General features: G+C 38.8%; 1 protein-coding gene across 9 annotated transcripts in view; it reads left to right on the top strand.

Moving 5' to 3' along the window:
* LOC120905122 (muscle calcium channel subunit alpha-1-like) overlaps positions 1-20,000 on the top strand; it is a 45,131-nt gene that overhangs the window by 1,421 nt on the left and 23,710 nt on the right. For 4 of the 9 annotated variants that reach the window (XR_005739872.1, XR_005739871.1, XR_005739870.1 and 1 more), the window contains exons 2-16: positions 1-206; positions 310-555; positions 754-1,013; positions 1,093-1,286; positions 1,359-1,872; positions 1,943-2,168; positions 2,263-2,473; positions 3,718-3,838; positions 5,364-5,571; positions 5,699-5,784; positions 5,894-6,020; positions 7,927-8,223; positions 8,285-8,372; positions 8,719-8,826; positions 9,819-9,926. The exon at positions 1-206 is cut by the window's left edge and continues 572 nt beyond it. Coding sequence is in view for 6 of the 9 variants with exons in the window: in XM_040315875.1 (XP_040171809.1) it covers positions 1-206; positions 310-555; positions 754-1,013; positions 1,093-1,286; positions 1,359-1,872; positions 1,943-2,168; positions 2,263-2,473; positions 3,718-3,838; positions 5,364-5,571; positions 5,699-5,784; positions 5,894-6,020; positions 7,927-8,223; positions 8,285-8,372; positions 8,719-8,826; positions 9,819-9,926 (3,000 nt within the window). In the remaining 3 variants the exon portion in view is untranslated. Of the gene's footprint in view, positions 207-309; positions 556-753; positions 1,014-1,092; positions 1,287-1,358; positions 1,873-1,942; positions 2,169-2,262; positions 2,474-3,717; positions 3,839-5,363; positions 5,572-5,698; positions 5,785-5,893; positions 6,021-6,199; positions 6,321-7,926; positions 8,224-8,284; positions 8,373-8,718; positions 8,827-9,818; positions 9,927-20,000 lie in introns of all 9 variants that reach the window. The other 5 variants (XM_040315876.1, XM_040315879.1, XM_040315877.1 and 2 more) reach the window with 5 other exon arrangements.

Below are 20,000 nucleotides of genomic sequence, written 5' to 3'. Positions count from 1 at the left end.
GGAGTTGCGGCAGCTGCAGCAGAACCAATAGGCGCAACAGGTGCCGGAGCAATTAATATTGGTGGAACAACCATACCAATTGCTCCGAAAAAACCGACACGTCGTGCTGGTGTAAAACCTCAACCAGATAGACCTATGCGAGCCCTGTTTTGCTTAACACGGACTAACCCGTTGCGGAAATTATGCATCGCAATAGTCGAATGGAAGTAAGTATCAAGGAGAATTGTAAAGAAGAATGATTACGATGGTAAATGATTTTTGTGAGAGTCGATGTAATATATGATTTATGTTATTAACATGACGTTTCAGGCCGTTTGAGTACTTGATACTGCTGACTATTTTCGCCAACTGTGTTGCCTTAGCTGTGTACACTCCCTTTCCAAACAGTGATTCTAATAGCACAAATGCAGCCCTAGAAAAGATCGAGTATATATTTTTAGTGATTTTTACTGCAGAGTGTATTATGAAGCTGATCGCTTACGGGTTCATACTACATCCGGGATCGTACTTGCGGAATGGATGGAATATACTTGATTTTACTATAGTTGTTATAGGGTAGGTATGGTTTTAAGGCTATTTTGTGTTTATATCGTTTTCGAGGCAATAGACATTGGTTTAAATATTAGCAATAAACAATAGTTGATTTAATCCTTTATATATATGTATATATATATATATATATATATATATATATATATATATATATATATATATATATATATATATATATATATATATATATATATCTTACAGTATGATATCAACTGCACTTTCCAACCTAATGAAGGAGGGATTCGATGTAAAAGCTCTTCGCGCGTTTCGTGTACTTCGACCATTGCGCTTAGTATCTGGAGTACCTAGTTTGCAAGTTGTTCTGAATTCTATCTTACGTGCCATGGTGCCTTTGCTACACATAGCCCTATTGGTGTTATTTGTGATAATCATTTATGCTATCATAGGATTAGAGCTTTTCTCCGGAAAATTACACAAATCCTGCTTCCACAACGAGACGGGTATGTAGTGAAGGAAATTATCAATAATTTCGCAAAAAATCAATCAAAACTCCGAACTTTTTTTTTGTTTCTAATGCAGGAGAGATAATGGATGATCCACATCCATGCGGAGAAGATGGTTTTCATTGTGACACCATCTCACCGGAAATGGTGTGCCGGTATTACTGGGAAGGTCCCAATTTTGGAATCACCAACTTTGACAACTTCGGATTGTCCATGTTAACCGTTTTTCAGTGCGTAACACTGGAAGGTTGGACTGACATGCTTTATTATGTAGGTAGAAGGTACTGGTTTGAAATTTTTATTATAAATCATACGAAACAAGAAACCTATTATATGTTATAGATTGAAGATGCTATGGGTAGCAGTTGGCAATGGGTGTACTTCATTTCAATGGTTATTCTTGGAGCATTTTTTGTAATGAACTTAATTCTTGGTGTGCTGAGTGGTGAATTTTCTAAAGAACGTACGAAGGCCAAAAATCGTGGAGATTTTCAGAAATTGCGGGAAAAGCAACAGATCGAAGAAGATCTTAGAGGATATCTTGATTGGATTACACAAGCGGAAGACATAGATCCTGACAATGAGGCCAGCGGAATGCAAGAAGGAAAAATGAAAAATATAATCGAATTGGACTCTTCGGACAATGTAGGCGAAGATGGAGAAATTCAACATGAATCATGGGTTGCCAGAAAGCGAAAAACGATCGATCGTATTAACCGAAGACTACGCCGAGCCTGTCGTAAAGCTGTAAAATCACAAGCATTCTATTGGCTTATTATCATACTGGTATTTTTAAATACTGGCGTCTTAGCTACTGAACATTATAGACAGCCGCCTTGGTTGGATGATTTCCAAGGTATGTACTTTTTGTGTGATTTTATCAATGTGTAATGTTGTATTAATCTTAATCTTATTTATCGTCGTAGAGTACACGAATATGTTTTTTGTAGCATTATTTACAATGGAAATGCTTCTGAAAATGTATAGCTTGGGCTTTCAGGGTTACTTTGTGTCTTTATTCAATCGCTTCGACTGTTTCGTTGTGATTGGTAGCATAGGCGAGATGATATTAACAAGTACTCAAATCATGCCGCCCCTCGGGGTATCCGTCCTACGGTGTGTCCGATTACTGCGTGTGTTCAAAGTGACTAAGTGAGTGTTTTTTTCATGCATTTAAAAAAGCTCTTTATTATCAGAAATTGTGATATTTCGCTAATACTTGATTTCCACTCTAATTATTTTTCAGGTACTGGCAATCTCTATCTAATTTAGTAGCATCCTTATTGAATTCTATTCAATCCATCGCATCACTTTTATTGCTACTGTTTTTGTTTATTGTTATATTTGCATTGCTTGGCATGCAAGTATTTGGAGGAAAGTTTAATTTTAACAGCTCGGTGGATAAACCGCGATCGAACTTTGACAGTTTTGTACAGAGTTTACTCACAGTATTCCAGGTACGTTTGTAACTTATCAGCTAAAGTGTACTGGTTGTCCCCGGGATACGCTATCAATGCGGATCAAAAGGAACCGCGTTTCTCAAATTTTCTCCTAAGTCGGAACTAATGCCAAAAACATACTTCATCCAAAACATAGCTACCTTTCGTATGAGTTTGGTTTATATGTAAGGTTTTAGCCATTAAATATTTTTTTGTTATGGTTCTGACTGAAGATTACAATTTCCATATATTTGTATAATTTTTTTAAAATTGTACTGAAAGAAAATTTACCTTGCATTTAACAACAGATGTGTCAAATCAGTACAATTTGCTCGAATAACTGTCAAAGGGGGCCTTTCCGTTTTAAGCTCGTAGGCTGAAATTTCAGCCTGTCAGCTGTTTGCATTGTATATCAGTTTTCGAGCAGCTATCTAAGTGAGTGTAATATACAGGTGGGCTTATCCCAAGGTGTATGAATTTTGAAGACTGATTTTTATCGCTTCTGTTTCTGAATGAAGATTTTAAGAGTGTTTTGTGTATTCGTCATGCCTTCAGAAAGCTTGTTTGAACAAAAGTTTTCACCCATCCTGTCAAAAAGTGATATTCAAATTTGGTTATAAAACATGCTATGAGACCACCTGGGCTACATGCACTTTGATTCTGGATTCCACCACGTGACCTCTTTAATGCACCTTGGGATAAATGTAAACAAACCCGTGTTTTCGAGCAGGTACTCGAATCTAATTCATTGGTTTTGTAACAAAAACAAAAAACCACACAAAAAACTAGCCTGCAATTTTCAGTCTAGATTATTCTAGCCACAAAGCTAGAATTAGATTCGAGTACCTGCTCGAAAACACGGGTTTGTTTACATTTATCCCAAGGTGCATTAAAGAGATCACGTGGTGGAATCCAGAATCAAAGTGCATGTAGCCCAGGTGGTCTCATAGCATGTTTTATAACCAAATTTGAATATCACTTTTTGACAGGATGGGTGAAAACTTTTGTTCAAATACAAATGGAGTGTTTACATGATTTCAGCCTCCAACTGTCAAACTCCATACAAAAAACTAACTGGAATCGTGAAGGCCCCTAAATTCAGAAAACTGCGTATCTCATAATCCGTTTATAAGAGGTACCGCGTATTTCGGGGATTACCCGTTATTTCATTGAGGAACCTTTCAATAGCGACGGAGTGCATTGGTGTATTACTTAAACATCAAACATTGTTCATAAACTTAGAATTTTTTTTTTTTTGGCAGATACTTACTGGAGAAGATTGGAATATGGTTATGTATGATGGAATTCAAGCCTACGGAGGAGTGGCCTCGCTTGGAATTATTGCCAGCATTTACTTTATAATTCTCTTCATATGTGGCAACTGTATCCTTTTAAATACTTTACATCATAATGCAGGGGTCTCCAAACTTTTCAGTTAGCGGGCATAGCTCCGCAAATAACGTTGTTGAGTGCCATTTGGAAGATGAGAAACATACCTACTGAGATTTTAATAGCTTTCTTTAATATTATTGCTGCTTAAATTATTTTTTAAGTCCAAATTAAAATTTTGATTTGAATAGTTCAAATAACTAGATATTGATATAGTAGAAGCCTATATAACGAGTACCCCTTATAACGTGTTTTAGCCACCAAGTAAAACTAAATGCGACTCGCTGCGTAAAGCGATCGAAAACTTCTCAGCCTCTCGCTCAATGTTGCTAGAGAGCAAGAACCAATAATGATAAAGCGAGGTGAAAGGATGGGGAAGAGGGGAAGGAGGGGAGAAAGAGATCGTGTTTGTGAACTATTTTTCGGCCGTTATCATTTTTCCGCCAACACGGTCGCGTAGCGGAGCTTTTTTGTTAGAAAGAGATAAACACATACAGCGCGATATCTCGAACGACCATAAACGCTCCGCCGATCGGCCGGTCGAATTCCGCACAAAAAAATCGAGCAGTTTTTGAGCTCGGTTTCTAGTTCGCTTTCCGCCGAAACCGATCGAGATATGGTTCTTGCTCTCTAGCTACATTGTGCAAGAGGTTGAGAAGTTTTCGATCGCTTTGCGCAGCGGGAGATCAATATCGATAAACATTGATCATTTATTTGATATTGATTATCTTCTTCTTCTATTTGGCGTAACGTCCTACGCGGACATGCCGGCCTATACAGGCTTTCGGGACATAATTCATTACCACGCAGCCAGATAGCCAATCCTTGCTACGGGGGGACGGTCCATTCTAGGCTTGAACCCATGAGGGGCATGTTATTGAGTCGTTCGAGTTGACGACTGTACCACGGGACCGCCCCTACTGATCATCTAACAGGAAAATATGAGCATCGTTACTAAGCATCCTTCAATTAAAAAAAAACTGTTGCCTGGAGGAAAAGGATCGTATGATTGTGTAATTTAAAAGTGTGTGGTATATGGTGACGAGTGTTTCTAGTATGTTTTTCTGGATCTTGCTCATCAAAGCGAGAATTTCCGCTGCCAATTGCTGGCACTTATAAGAATTTCATACGACTACATATGTGGCATACGACTTAACAACATGCTCGACATGGTTTCAAGCCCAGAATGGACTGTGATACGTATAACTGAATATCCTGCTATGGGTGATCAATACGTCACTGAATGTTAGGCCTACTGGTAGTACACGCAGGCATTCGTAGTTCTGGAACCAATAATTTAACATTGCATATAAATCATAGTGTTGCATGGTATAGAGCCTCTCGCATGAGATGAGATGAGTCTCTGGAACAAATGTATTAAACTTTAAAAAATCATCACGGAACCGTATTGTAGACTCTCGAGGGCCGCATATACATGGAGACCCGTGTCTTAAGGGCTTGATGATGATCTAATAGGCATTTTTTCAAATATGATTTATACCTTAATGTTGTGCAACAGATATTCTGTTAAATGTGTTCTTGGCTATCGCTGTGGATAACTTAGCAGATGCTGATTCACTAACAACAGTTGAAAAGGAAGAGGGTGATAACCCTGATGGCGAGGAGGAAAAATTGTCTCATGAACCAACACCAACAGAACATGGAGATGACGGGTTTATGGATCATGATAAAGACAATCTGGACTCGGACAATGATCCAATGAATATGTAAGTCAAAACGATTCAAAGCACCCTTTTTGACTGATCTATATTTGTTGCAGTTTTATTTTTTAATATGTGTGCAGTTAATCAAGGATTTTTTACATTACTCTATAAATGATTGTATTCTGCATAGATCTGATGATTATGATGGTCAAGATTCAGATACCAAAATACCTGTTGCAGAAGACGATGAAGGATATGAAGAGCAAGATACTCCAGGTCGGTATGATTGAAAAAAAATCCATACATACAATATAAGTATCACCTGTGGTCTTTAATACAATTTAACTACAATTAAAAAGGTATTAATCTCTTGTTTATGTTTTAGGTGAGACATTTGATGAACTTCCTACAGCTTCTGCGCGACCGCGTCGCTTATCGGAATTAAGTGTGAAGAAGTCTAAAAAGCCAATCCCAAAATCAAACGCACTACTTATATTCTCTCCTACGAACAGGTAATCTTAAACGGGCACTCAATAAATTTGACGATTTTGGACAGAATGAACATGGGTTCCAGAAGGCAGTCCATGTACATTTGATGCAAGCTTGTCATTTTTGTTGAGTGCCCAACGTTTATAATACTAATAATATTTTTTTGTTCTTGTTTACTTTTGTTAAATGTTTTGCTGTATAGATTCACAAGATGGGGGCCTTAAAGTGGCTAGGCCACGCCGAATGTCTGAATTAAATGTGATCAATACAATTCTACCGATACCAGATGGTTCAGCGTTTTTTATACTATCCAAAACAAACAGGTTGATGATTAATGATAGCCTTGACTTGGCATAATATATCAAATGCTTACTATTCCAAAGCGATTAACGACAGGCTCGAATAACATGATGCCTAAGGCGACTACAACCTCTCGCGTTAGTTATACTAGATGCAAAGAATAACTAATTTGTATTTCCTCCTTGCTAGCCTTTTCTTCTTTTATTTTGGCGTAACGTCCTACGCGGACATGCCTAGCTATTGAATGTATATATATACCAAGCTACTGATACTGTTAAAAAACTAATATTTGTAATCCACGTCTGTTCAAAAATACTTAAACTATACCCTAAAATATAATTGATAAAAGAGCTAGTTTTAATACGGTTTTTAAGCATTTGCAGCAGCTGTGCATTCATTTATATAGGAACGAATAAAATCCTATATAAATGCATTCACAGCTGCTGTAGATGCTCAAAAATCCAATTAAAAACTGGCTGTTTAAAAACTTTGAGTAACAGACCATTTTTTTATTTTTCCCTGGGTGCCAAGCACGTTTTGTTTACATTTTTTATGGCTATCATATATGTTGACCATGGCTCTGCATGGAAGTGTAATTGAATAATAGCAAACTGAAAAATGATGAAAATAATGAATAAAAACTCTTTTGGTTGTTGTCTTGTTGTTTCCTCTTTTAATGCTTTGGCTTGATCATCAAAATCGGGAATATAACAGTTTTATGTTGTATATACTTTTCATTTAAATAAGATCAAATTGAAAAACCATTCATGTAAAAAAAAGTAGGTTGAATTCTAGTGGATATTTCAAGAAATATTCGCTATCTATTAGATGTTTTAAAAATTCACAATATAACTAGAATATATGTGGTTACAGTTTATTCATGAAAGGATTTTTTCAATTTATAGTTTTGGTTTTTGACTATTTCAGAGTATCATTAAATTATTGCATAAAACAGGGAAAAAATAATTTCATGATAATACGCCTTATCTATTAGACGATATTAAGATTTCCAATCAGTGATCCCTGGCATATTTCCCTCGCATCCAAAGTGTTGAGGGATTTAAACTTATTTATCGAAGGAGTAAATAATAATGTTTATTCAAACTCATGAAACTAATGTATCGTAAATCGTAATTCTACCTGAATAATGCGATGTGTTTCTTACTTGAGATTTTTTAAATTAGTTACAAAATGTTTAGCCTTTGTGTGAAAAATTTACCTAACTAATTATTTTTTAGAAAATGAAATATTTTTGAAATTACGCGATTCCAATCCTTCCGTGTAGTGCTCAAGTTATCTTGCACTTACCGAGCTCGGTGCACCTCTTGCAACTAGGGGACGGACGGAATTCGTTGTACCCTCGGGGTCTCTATTTTGACTGCCACCTATGTAACCCAAAGCACGCAAGGAAGCAAATCGATTCCAATAGTCTCGTGTCCGATTTCGGGTCGAGTCGTGAAAGGAATCTTTCATCCCACTACCACTAAATACAGGTCCTGCTGTCCTTCTCCTAAAATATCTAATTTTAACTCTTTGCGTGATGCTTTTTTAGAAGAATTCTAGTAGTTTAAAATCGTTGGATCGCTTGTGCCTAATGTAAAGTTTTGTTTAAATATCATTTCTTAACAGATTTCGCATATTCTGCCACTGGCTGTGCAATCACAGCACGTTTGGCAACATTATACTGGTATGCATCATGTTTTCGTCAGCTATGTTAGCAGCAGAAGATCCTCTTAATGCAAACAGCGAACGAAATCAAATTTTGAACTACTTTGACTACTTCTTTACGTCGGTGTTCACTATCGAATTGCTGTTAAAGCTGGTATCATACGGATTTTTGTTTCACGATGGAGCATTTTGTCGATCAGCATTCAATTTGTTGGATCTCCTAGTCGTCTGTGTATCATTAATATCAATGTTTTTCAGGTAAGGATATCTAAATGTGAATAGTGATCTTAGTATGCTTAAATTATTTTGTTGATTTTAGTTCTGGTGCCATTTCTGTGATAAAAATACTACGTGTACTTCGTGTCCTTCGGCCATTACGTGCAATTAACAGAGCAAAGGGGTTGAAGGTAAGTTAAGACAGTGCTTTTTATTTTGAGCAGGTGAATATATATTTTTGATGTTTCCTTGATATCATGGCTAGTTACGATCAGCATCAGCATCAGCATGAGTCATCAGAATAATAATATTGGTTCTATGCCCTTGTGATCAAACATTGATTTCGCAAAAGGGTTTTGACTGGCAAAATATAGTATCCGAGCGTGAAAATCATATTTTAGTAATGAATATAGAAGCTTAATTTACTTTAAACATTTTTTATAAATTAACAATGTTTAGTACACTAGGAACGGTGTGTTCCTTGGTTACTCGTGCAGATGAGTTTTTAACGTCAAAATCTCTCTATATAATTCTCAGCATGTTGTGCAATGCGTTATAGTAGCAGTAAAGACCATCGGCAATATTGTGCTGGTCACTTGTTTGCTACAATTTATGTTCGCTGTAATCGGAGTACAATTGTATAAGGTAGGACGCAAAAATGCGGCCCAAAGTGGTTATAATACGTTTACATTGAGATTTGTGTTTGAATTGGAGTTTCGTTTCCTTTTACTGAGTTGTTCTTTAGTTCGGTTTATTTATTGTGTTTTTTTTTCCTGATATTGTGTTTCCACTTTGTTACATTATACTACGCTTTCTGATGTCCTCTTTTTGAGGGAGATTTTTAAATTAATTCTCATTTGGTGTTGTTGTTGTTTTTTACAATCATAGTTTTAATCAATGCTTTTATTTTCAGCTAAAATTGGCTTTTACGTTTTTATACATTTATCGATTTTCTAAAACAAACGCTTTACCGTGCAGTACTTTTGTTTCATTTTCGGCTTTCTATTGAAAGTCGGTATGTCTTTATGAATCTCCAGGAAAATACAGCTAAAGCTCCATATGCAATGAGAGTCTACATTGTCTCAAATAATAAACTTTTTTAATTATCTTTTGTAACAATATTAACAATTGTTGGGCCCACTTCTTTTTAGGTGCTTTTAAAAATCAACAGATTTTGACAGTAAAAATTGTCCTGCAGAAGTGTAATCCATGATTCAAATGCCACTCTCTAGAATGAAACAAAAAACACTTAACCGCTCAACCTATCAAAATGAAAAGTTTTGCTTCTGAACTGTACAAACCGTTTGTTCTGAACACATACAAAATCAGAATCGTCTAGGATTGACTTACACATGCTGTATTTACAGTTAATTTTATTTTTCAAGCAAGACTTTTCATTTAATTCAACATTTTTTCTTCCAAAAGGAAGCAAAAACAAAACTTGCTTTTTTCTTTATGTTATACCTTACAATCAGAAATGGTTGCATATAGTGATATGGCCAACTAGGCCCTTATTACGAGAACGTTAAAAAAATCCATCGTTAATTGAATGAAATTGAACAAATTTATATAGCAACACCAATTTAAAATACAAATATTTTAACTATCATTCTCCCGTACATTTGAATTCTTCTCAGTACGTAGTCAAATGTGTGATAGTTGCCATAAAAACGATCGGTAACATTATGCTAGTGACGTACCTCTTGCAGTTTATGTTTGCTGTGATTGGAGTACAATTGTTTAAGGTAATTGATAGCTCGTGTATTGGCTGTTATTGTATGACATTAGCCGTCTTGTTTTTCAATTGATATTATCTATTGTGCAACCTAAATTTTTTTTGTTTTAATTAGCTATTATCTATGATGTTTTGTTGCTAATATTTATAGAATTATGTAAAATGACTATTTAATTGTTCCTAGTAGAGCTTGATATTTATATATTTATATATACTTTGAGTTTATAAAAAAAAATTTAGCCTGTAGTAAAGAAAACATATGTTGCTGTATACATGTACAGCTTTTTTTCATTCAATATGTACATATAACAAAAGCGTTTTTTTGTTTTGATGTATTTTAACAATTGTGATTTATTACACGTTTATCCCTTTTTTCTTACACTTTGTACTTAGTTACCACTTACTGCAAACATATTTTGAACATATGATTTTTTTATCTGAACGAAAATGTTGAGTTTTGACCTGGTATAAGGTGCTACAGTTATCACACAATTTTTGGATCATTCAAAAGTTTTACCTATCGATTTATAACTCTCGGTTAAGTATCCGTAACATCAGCATGTCGAAATGCATGTGGATAGCAAGAATATCAATGAAATATATAAACTATCAATCAACCAGAACGATTGACATATACAAGAACTCCGTAAAAAAAGAATATCTGCACAACTTATCTATTTGTTTTAAAACGTTATTGCTTATATTTATGTTAGTAGCATGTTTATCTAAAAATGCAACGAAACCATCATAAATTACTACGGTTCATTTCGTCTAGTTAACATTGACAAATCTTATTTTGACAGTCTGGGAGAATAACATTTGATGAAAAGTCCTAACTATTTCTTCCCGCATGCCAATCTCCATTGTAATGCTCATCCATCGTCAAAGCCGAAATCATAAATCACCTCAAGTCAATTTAACTACCTTTAATGCAACTAGACGAAATTATCTGGCTATCTTAAGCAGTTTTACCAGGTCTTTTTACAATGACCATCAAATTTTATACCATGAAATTGAATAGAATTCATGGTAGCGTTAAAAAATATTAAAAAAAATAAAAAAATAAATAAATCGATACATAAATAAATAAAAATAACTAAATAAATAAATAAATAAATAAATAGATAAAAAAATTATATATATATATATATATATATATATATATATATATATATATATCCGGTACGTGTAGCTTGGCCGGGACGATGCCATAAAACGTAGGACCGCAGACAAGAGATTCGCGTCGGGCCGGGCCGTGTCGGATCACAGCGGGCCGATTTTGTATGAGATTTGACAGTTGGCGTTAACGGATTTAAGGCATCGTCCGATGTCGTCCGGTACGTGTAGCTTGGACGTCAAAGTGCCGTATACAACACAACAACAATCCTGCTCATGGTATGGGAATTAGAAAATCATAATTAAATTAAGTTAAGTGTAACACCTGAACGATTTAGCGAACGATTTTTAAGTCTTAAAACCTATTCTCATACCACCATAAGGTGTGTGCAAAGTTTCGTTGAAAATGATCCAGCCGTTTCGGAGGTTGCTCGCAACAAACACCGTGACACGAGATTTTTATATATATAGATAATAGATATATATAGTAAGCTACTCTGTCCAATTCAATAACACAATTTTCGCCTTCGATTGCACAACGGTCGGATTCGGCACGGTTTATTATGGCTGTTGTGTAATTAACAAAAATAATGTTTTGATTTATTGAAAAGTATGGCGCTACGCTGCTACTGCATATTGCTTGAATAAAATAAACGTATTTGAAAATGTTTGGTTTTTGTAAAATTTGTCCCAACAAAACAAACTGTGCCGAATCCACAGAAAGGAACCAATAACAATAGTGACCTTCGCAATGTCCAATGTTCTGGCGCCACAAACTGACGCCACGTACCACAGCTTCGGTAGCAGGAAGGTGTTGAGAAGGTATACCTTCTGCACAAGATTTAAATCTCTCATGCGATGCAGCCACACAAGAGATCTAAAGTGCTGGATTACGACGTCTCAATTTTGTCCCATGTCATCTCGGATGTTATTCGAAAACAGAATTCCGAGCAGTTGAAGCCGTTGAACAGTGTATAGCCATGGGACAGATACTATTGTGGAAGCACTAACGATTCCTACGTCGAGTGCGTTGGTTTTATCCACGTTGAGACGAGCACCAGAGACACTTTCAAATACCTCAAATAGTTCTCGCACACGCTCGATTTTGTCAGGAGAGGTTGTCACCACGGAGATGTCGTCAGCATATGCGTTGACCAGGTCATCCTGGCCGCAGCAAATGCCTTCTAGTCTTGTGATGAGCGGTTGAAGGTAGAGGATGAAAAGGTGCATGGAAAGAGGGTCACCTTGTCAGACAGAACGTTGGATCGGGAAGGAAGGAGAGAGGTGACCATTAATGAGGATGCGTGATGCGGATCGCTCACCAATAGTTCTCAAAAGCCCTACCAACCTCGGATGGAATCGCAAAGAGAGCATGGTTTTGAAAAGGGTAATTCCTATTGACGCGATCAAAAGCATGCGAAAGGTCAAAGGAAATTAGCTTACCACACTTTCGTTTCCTCTGCAGATCAATCACTCTCTCCTTAACGGAAAGAACAGCTTGAAAAATGTTGCTTGGTTTATTACAACACTTTTGCGCTGACGAAATAATCTCCCACTTCCCGATGATGCCATCGAGTCTGTGTTTGACCATCCGCGACAGAAGCTTGTAATCTGCGTTAAGGAGTGATATAGGTCGAAATGCAGACATGGTACAGCCTCCTCCCCTCTTCCTAACCAACACTATTACCTCGTTAACGAAACTTTCAGGAATCATTCCTAAGAGGGAATCATTCCTCATTAAGAACTAGAAGAAGCTCTCTATTTATGATGCCTAATTCACGGTGATAAAACTCTTTGGGAATTCCATCCGGGCCAGTGGACTTTCTCGAAGGTGACTTTTTAATTGCATCGAAAAGCTCACCATAAGTAAACTCGTCCATGCAATTTTTGTTGGCTTCGCAGTCCTCGGGAATAAAGCGTGTGCTTGTGAATGTTGTTTCTGTGGTAGTTGTGGATGTGTCGAATGTTGTGTATAGATTTCTGAAAAAGCCCTCAACATGAACATTTATATTCTTTAGCTCAGTTACAGGGTTTACCATCATAATAAACAACTGTCCACTTGTTTATAACAATAGTCGTTTTGAATAGACACCGCTGTCTACCACTTGCCCACAGGTCAGATGGTGTAAGCTAGTCCAATTCAATAACACAATTTTCGCCTTCGATTAGCAACTGTCAGATTCGGCACAGTTTGTTTTGTTGGGACAAATTTTACAAAAACCAAACATTTTCAAATACGTTTATTTTATTCAAGCAATATGCAGTAGCAGCGTAGCGCCATACTTTTCAATAAATCAAAACATTATTTTTGTTAATTACACAACAGCCATAATAAACCGTGCCGAATCTGACCGTTGTGCAATCGAAGGCGAAAATTGTGTTATTGAATTGGACAGAGTAGCTTACACCATCTGACGTGTGAGCAAGTGGTAGACAGCTGTGTTTATACAAAACGACTATTGTTACAAACAAGTGAACAGTTGTTTTATATGCTGGTAAACCCTGTAAGGACGATACGTCATCAACCGTCAGCTTGTCGATCACCGTTCGCCTCCTTCTTTGCTCCCCTAACTGAAAGACCGACATGCTCTCTCCGCATACGCGTGTTTCATTAATGCGGGTGAAGTCCTCGGAAAAACGTCTCTGAAGGAGAAGCATTTGTCCTTTTATACGATTTATATTCACTAACTCGTTAGGGTCCGTGACATATCGATCATAGGCGGACTTCAACCCCCTGTAGAGCAGTTCATGGTGCAAGCGAAAATTTTGGTACCGTTCATTCGTTTTCCAACGGAAAAACGACTTTATTTTAGGCTTCGCGAGCTCAACCCACCACTGCATCCACGAGCCGTAATTTCTACGCTGTCTGGTCCAATAGTTCCACTTGCATCCGAACTCCTCCAGGTTTGCGTCAGTTAATACATGTGGTCTCAGTTGCCAATAGCCATTGCTGTGCGAACGGCAAGGCGGGATTGGAAGGCAAACACGAACGGTAAGCGCCTTGTGATCGGAAAAGGACAAGACATGCATACTGGTCGCTCTTAACTGTGTTTTAAGTGAAGAGGAGACATAACAACGATCGATACGTGAACCCGAACCACTTGTGACATAAGAAAACTCCACTGAGTTACCTCTGAGAAGCTCCCAGCTGTCACACATACCCATGTTGCTTACGGCGTTTTGCAAAGAAAGGCTAAAATTTTTCGCGCCCGTCACATCTTTCGGCTGCAACACGCAGTTAAAGTCACCCGCGAGAATAACATGGTTACATGCATTCCGCAAATAGAAAGGTAACGTTCGCCCGAAAAAATCCTCTCTCTCCGCTCTCCGCTGACTGCCCGAAGGAGCGTAAACATTGCACAGGGTAGCATTGTTCTCGAGTCGAACGCAAATCAGACGAGAGTCTAAGCTGCGCTCGACATGGGAAAATTTTAAATGTTGACGTAAAGCGATCGCCGTACCCCTCCCCGTCACATCAACATTGCAAATTACATTATACCCAGGAAGCGATAGATCTGAAATACATACTTCTTGCAGAAATATGATGTCCAGGTCCATCGTCCTAATAAATGTTTTGAGAGCTTCCAGGTTTGTCGCGTTAGAAATAGCATTAATATTAATAGTAGCTAGATTATGGCTACTAGCAAGATTGCTACTTACCGGGGTAGGATCCATCGCAACAAAACTTAATTAATCTGTAGTGAAGTTGTGTGTTTTTTTGGCGGTCGACCAGGCTTACGCTTGGACGCGCTCATAACACTAAATGTTGACGAACATGAGGCGTCACTCTCATTATCCGTTTCCGGATTTTGCTTGCGTTTAACCAAGCGGTTCGTCGTGGGAAGGGATGGAAAAGGATGTGGAAGGGTTTGCGAGCGGCTCTTTGAACAATAAGGCACCTGAAAGCGCCCGGCATTCCACACTAACGGGCTCAGATGCAGCCGCATCGTTAGCATCAGTGGCAGCATCCGTAGCAGCGGCAGCATCGGCAACGGCAGCGGTAGCCGCGGCATTGGGGGGGGGGCCCTAAGCGGTAAAAGGAGTTGAGGCCCCCTGTTGTTGTCGAGCGGGGGGGGGGAGAATATTACAATTGGCTTTAAATCAAATTCACCGTAATGGTTTGCTGGCCGGGGGGAGTGGGGGGGGGGGGGAATTCTCGAGATCGACATCTGCCTTAATCCGGTGTCCGGTGATCGGTCATTGTATTCCATATAAAGTACGCCTGCTCTCATCAACAAGCAAGTTACGAGAGCTAAGAGGTCTTGAAGGCACGTAGATGAAGAACAAATGCACATTTGTTTACCTTAAAACGGTGCTCGAGCGTCTGTAGGCCAAGCAGAAGGTAAAGTGAGCGATAACTTGGCATGGTTGTGAGTCCTCTGAATTGGTCGCATTTTAAAGCAAGTCTTGTAAACTTCCGTTGCATTGCCTCTATTGTGTTAATCATCGTAGTGCAATTCGGGAACCAAAGTACTGAGCAGTACTTCTCCCCCGTGCGCACAAGACAAGTAAACAACGACATAAGATTTAAGACATGACTTCTTCTTCATTGGCACAACAACCGTTGCCGGTCAAGGCCTGTCTCTAACCATTAGTGAAGGGACCTTGGCTTTCAATGACTTATTGTTACCGTAGCAGGATAGGCAGTCCTACGTATGGGAACACGGTCTATTCGGGGCTTGAACCCATGACGGGCATGTTGTTACGTCGTACGAGTTGACGACTGTACCACCAGACCGGCCCATGACTACATTATCGGAATTGTCGAAAGATAAAACCTAGCATCTTATATGCCTTGTTAACAGTGTTGTCAACGTGTAAACGGAAATTTAAACTACAGTCCAGTGTAACGCCTAGATCACAAACTTCTTGGCGACGATCTAACACACTGCCTAACAACGAATTACGAATTATACTTGATCGTTTTTTCAAGTCTATGAAACTATATAGTAAAAAAGCAATGGCTAGCTCGATATCATTTTTAGACACCATGTACCTAAATCAAAGTATGAGTTTCTTCGTCCATGGGGCCCCTATTGAGCACAAAAGTTCTCGATGAAACTACTGTACACATAGTTGTATATGCTGGAATTACCATCCACGGGGCCCCTAAATAGACGGGGCCCCCCGCGGCCGCTCAGTCCGCTTACCGTTAAATTCGCCACCGATCGTAGCGGCAGCATCATTGGCAGCAGGAGCAGTAAAAGTAGGAGCAGCTTCAGCACCAGTGACAACTACTGCAGGAGCAGCAGCGGCAATGTAATTTTCTACATGCGTTGCGACGGCACCAACGGCAGCACGAATCTTCTCCTCGGGTTGCTCACCACTGGCTTTCACGCTCCGCTTCGGACCCGAAGGCGAAACGAGAGTTAGCGGCTCGATCGGGATCACAAGCCGATTAGCCACTTTCGATGCAGTGCTCGCTGGTGGCTTAGTGGTGGTTGTAAGGGAATTGATTTTGGCCTTCCCTTTGCGCCGTCCCGTGGTGTTAGTACCTGCGGTACTAGTTGATGCTGTGTTCGCAGCACAAGCTTGCTTAACGGTACTTGCGTACGATTTTGCCGCACCGCTGTTGAGGAGCTGACCTACACGGTTTTCACCCGTTTCTAGCACTTCAAAAAGGAAGTTCACGGTTTCTTCTAGGGTGGGTCGCTTAGGAGCGAATAGTCGATACGGAAGGTGTTCCTTCCATATCTTTCGGTCGTACCATAATGTGCCATAATGTGCTTGCAAATCAAAACAACACGTCCTCTCTCGTTGACGTTTGCAAGCGAACTTAAAAATAAATAAATAAAAAAATAAATAAAAAAATAAATAAATAAATAAATAAATATATAAATAAATAAATTAAAATATAAATAAATATATAAATAAATAAATAAATAAATAAATAAATAAATAAATAAATAAATAAATAAATTAATTAATTAATTAATTAATAAATAAATATATATATTAATATATATATAGAGAGAGCAGGTATAAAAGTGCGATTCGTAGCATACTAAACACCTGAATTTTGACATTTTATTTTGCAAATATCCACAAAATTAGAACTAGTGATCTTTTCGACAACCCGCCATGCAATTCACAGCGATTTGCGAGGGCGCGCGAGGGCTCGCACGACATACAAGTTCACAGCTCCAGCGCCCTCGCATTTAATAGCTTGCGAGCCTAGGCAGTTTTTTCGCTTTAGCAAATATAATTAAAGACCCCCGAGAACAAGTATAACAGTGCAGTTTGTAGCATACTAAAACTCTTTTGTCATTTTATTTTGCAAAAATTCACGAAAATTGATAAAGTGATCTTTTCGACGAACAACGCAAAAAAAAATTATGAATAAAAAATAAACATTATTTCAAATACCTTAAGAATTTGAGTTTTTGTCAAAACTTCTTTGAGGCATCAAATTAGTCGCCCGGCAACGGGAAAATTTCCAAAAACACATTTCACCACTCTACCATACCGCCATTCGCTGTGCTACTGGGACTTTCGTCACGAGCCCCATAGCATCACTTTTGTGTGAAAGCGGACTTCAACCCTTGGACCACATCATAACCGACAAGAAAGTAGCAGCTGTAGAACGAATGATGGAGAAAAACGTCAAGGTCGATGCCCTGGACTATCAAAAATCAGCTTTGGGCTGATTGCAATAGTGTCATTGTTAAACGACATTTTGCCTACCTCGTTCAGCAAAAATACCATAACCACCATCTCATATTCACAGACGGATCAGTGCAAAACGGTTCCTCTGGCTGTGGAATCTACTCCAGCATCGACAATAGCGCCTACCCGACTATCAGACCATACCTCAATCTTCACCGCAGAAGCAATAGCCCTGGTTATTGCAGCAGACGAAGGCCTGCGTAGACACAAACCCAACATAATTTTTACCGACAGTGCAAGTGTCCTTCAAGCACTTGAAACTGGAACCACCCGCGACCCGAAAATCCAAAAACATTGCAATATACCGAATTCCCCCCAAGTCACATTCTGCTGGATTCCTGGTCACACAGGTATCCAGGAAAACAAAATAGCAGAACGACTGCTGAAACAAAATAGCATGAACGACCTGACCTGCTGCCATAACACTCTTCCACGCCGTGATTTCATTCGCCTTAGCAAAACCATCATCGCCAATAGCTGGAATGGTTATTGAGTTAGCAGCGGTCGCTCTTTCCGGACAATAATCAAGACCACAACACCACCATGGAAAGACCATCCATCACACCTTGGTGATGGTCTTGACCAGAGAATCCTATCACGGCTTCGGATAGGACACACTAGGCTCATCCACACCTTTTTATTGCAAAGATCCAACCCACCACTATGCAGTTTCTGTCGACTATGCGTCGACAAATCGCTGTGAATTGCATGGCGGGTTGTCGAAAAGATCACTAGTTCTAATTTTGTGGATATTTGCAAAATAAAATGTCAAAATTCAGGTGTTTAGTATGCTACAAATCGCACTTTTATACCTGCTCTCGGGGTGCTATAATTATAACTGCTAAAACCAGGGGTGAAAAAACTACCCAAGGCTCGCAAGCTCTTTAATGCGAGGGCTCTGGGCGGTGAACTTGTATGGCGTGCGAGCTCTCGCGCGCCCTCGCAAATCACTGTCAATTGCATGGCGGGATCATTCGCAACCCTCGCAATGTTTGACGGGACGGCTCATGCTCCTAATATTCCAGGACATGGCAAACAAAGGTGTATTGTTATGTAACGGAGGATGGGAGTTTGGAGAATGAATGGAGTTGGAGTTAATAATAAAGAAGGTGTGGTGTATGTGGCCATTGTGGTTTAGAAGTTTTTTTCCTCTCTGACTTCCTTACCTCGATGAAAGGGGCATTTTTGGATGAGAAAAGGGGCTCCTCTCCCTCGGAATTGAGGGGATCGGTGAAGGAAGGGATAGGGATGGGAGATGGGGTGAGGGATTTTTCGTTAAGAGTTTTTTTTGGGAGGAAGGGAGGTTTCTTTCCCGGAGGAAGAGGAGCCCATTGAGAGGGCTCGTTTTTTAAGCGCCTTTGAAGAGGTCGCTTTGCTTCCGTCCAGATGGGACGGGGAGCAACAAGAGTCAGACTCTTCGGATTGATCCATTTTTACGATTGTATCAGTGGATCCGTTTTGATTAACATTATCAATACATTTGGTTTGTACGATTTCCACGTTTTTAATAGTTTCTGTGAGTGGATGAATTTGCTTATTTAGATTAGCATTTTGTTGTTTAAGTTGGGCAATCATTTCATCTTTTGGGTCAGGGGTGGCAATAGATGTAGTGAGTTTTCAAAAGTTCTTCATTTAGTTTTTTAAGATTGGCTATTTCTTCGTCTCTAGAATCGGGTTAATTGAAAGGGGCAACGATAGTCTGTGGATTGGTGGACACAACTTGAGCGAGAGTGAGCCATTGTTGAACTGTGCTCAGTTTATGCAATTGGTATTAAATGTATTTTCGTGCTTCAGACACGAAGTAATCAATTTTATATTTAGTGACTTTCTGTTCTTTGACATAAAATGGGCAGGATTTGTCTAAAGAATTATGGTTACCCTTGCAATTGACACATTTCAGTGAAGCAGTGCATTCGGCATAGTCAGGGATACCACAATTGTGGCAAACCTGTGAGGTTTTGAGCCTGGACCTGTGAGCCTGGTATGACCATAGTGAGCACAATTAAGGCAAAGCATGGGGTTGGGATAATATGTACGGGGAATCACTTGGAGTGGGCCAAGGCTGATAGCAGAGGTGACATATTTTGCAGCAATACGGAGGAGGAAAGAATTGGTAGGGATTATTTCATTATTAATTTTGCTAGTGAAACGACGCAGTTGAGTAACTTTTGATCTTTCAAATTGCCAAGAACTTCTTCATCCGTCATGTGTTTAAGATCAGAAGCGAAAATCACACATTGGACAGTATTAAGAGTATTGTGGGGTGTGATGGTGATAGGTGTCCCTTAAAAAAGTTTTGTTA

The sequence above is a fragment of the Anopheles arabiensis genome, chromosome 3 (assembly GCF_016920715.1).
Source record: "Anopheles arabiensis isolate DONGOLA chromosome 3, AaraD3, whole genome shotgun sequence".
In the NCBI taxonomy this organism is placed as follows: domain Eukaryota; kingdom Metazoa; phylum Arthropoda; class Insecta; order Diptera; family Culicidae; genus Anopheles; species Anopheles arabiensis.
The sequence above is the reverse complement of the archived record's forward strand: the minus strand, read 5'-3'. Positions and strand labels throughout refer to the sequence as shown.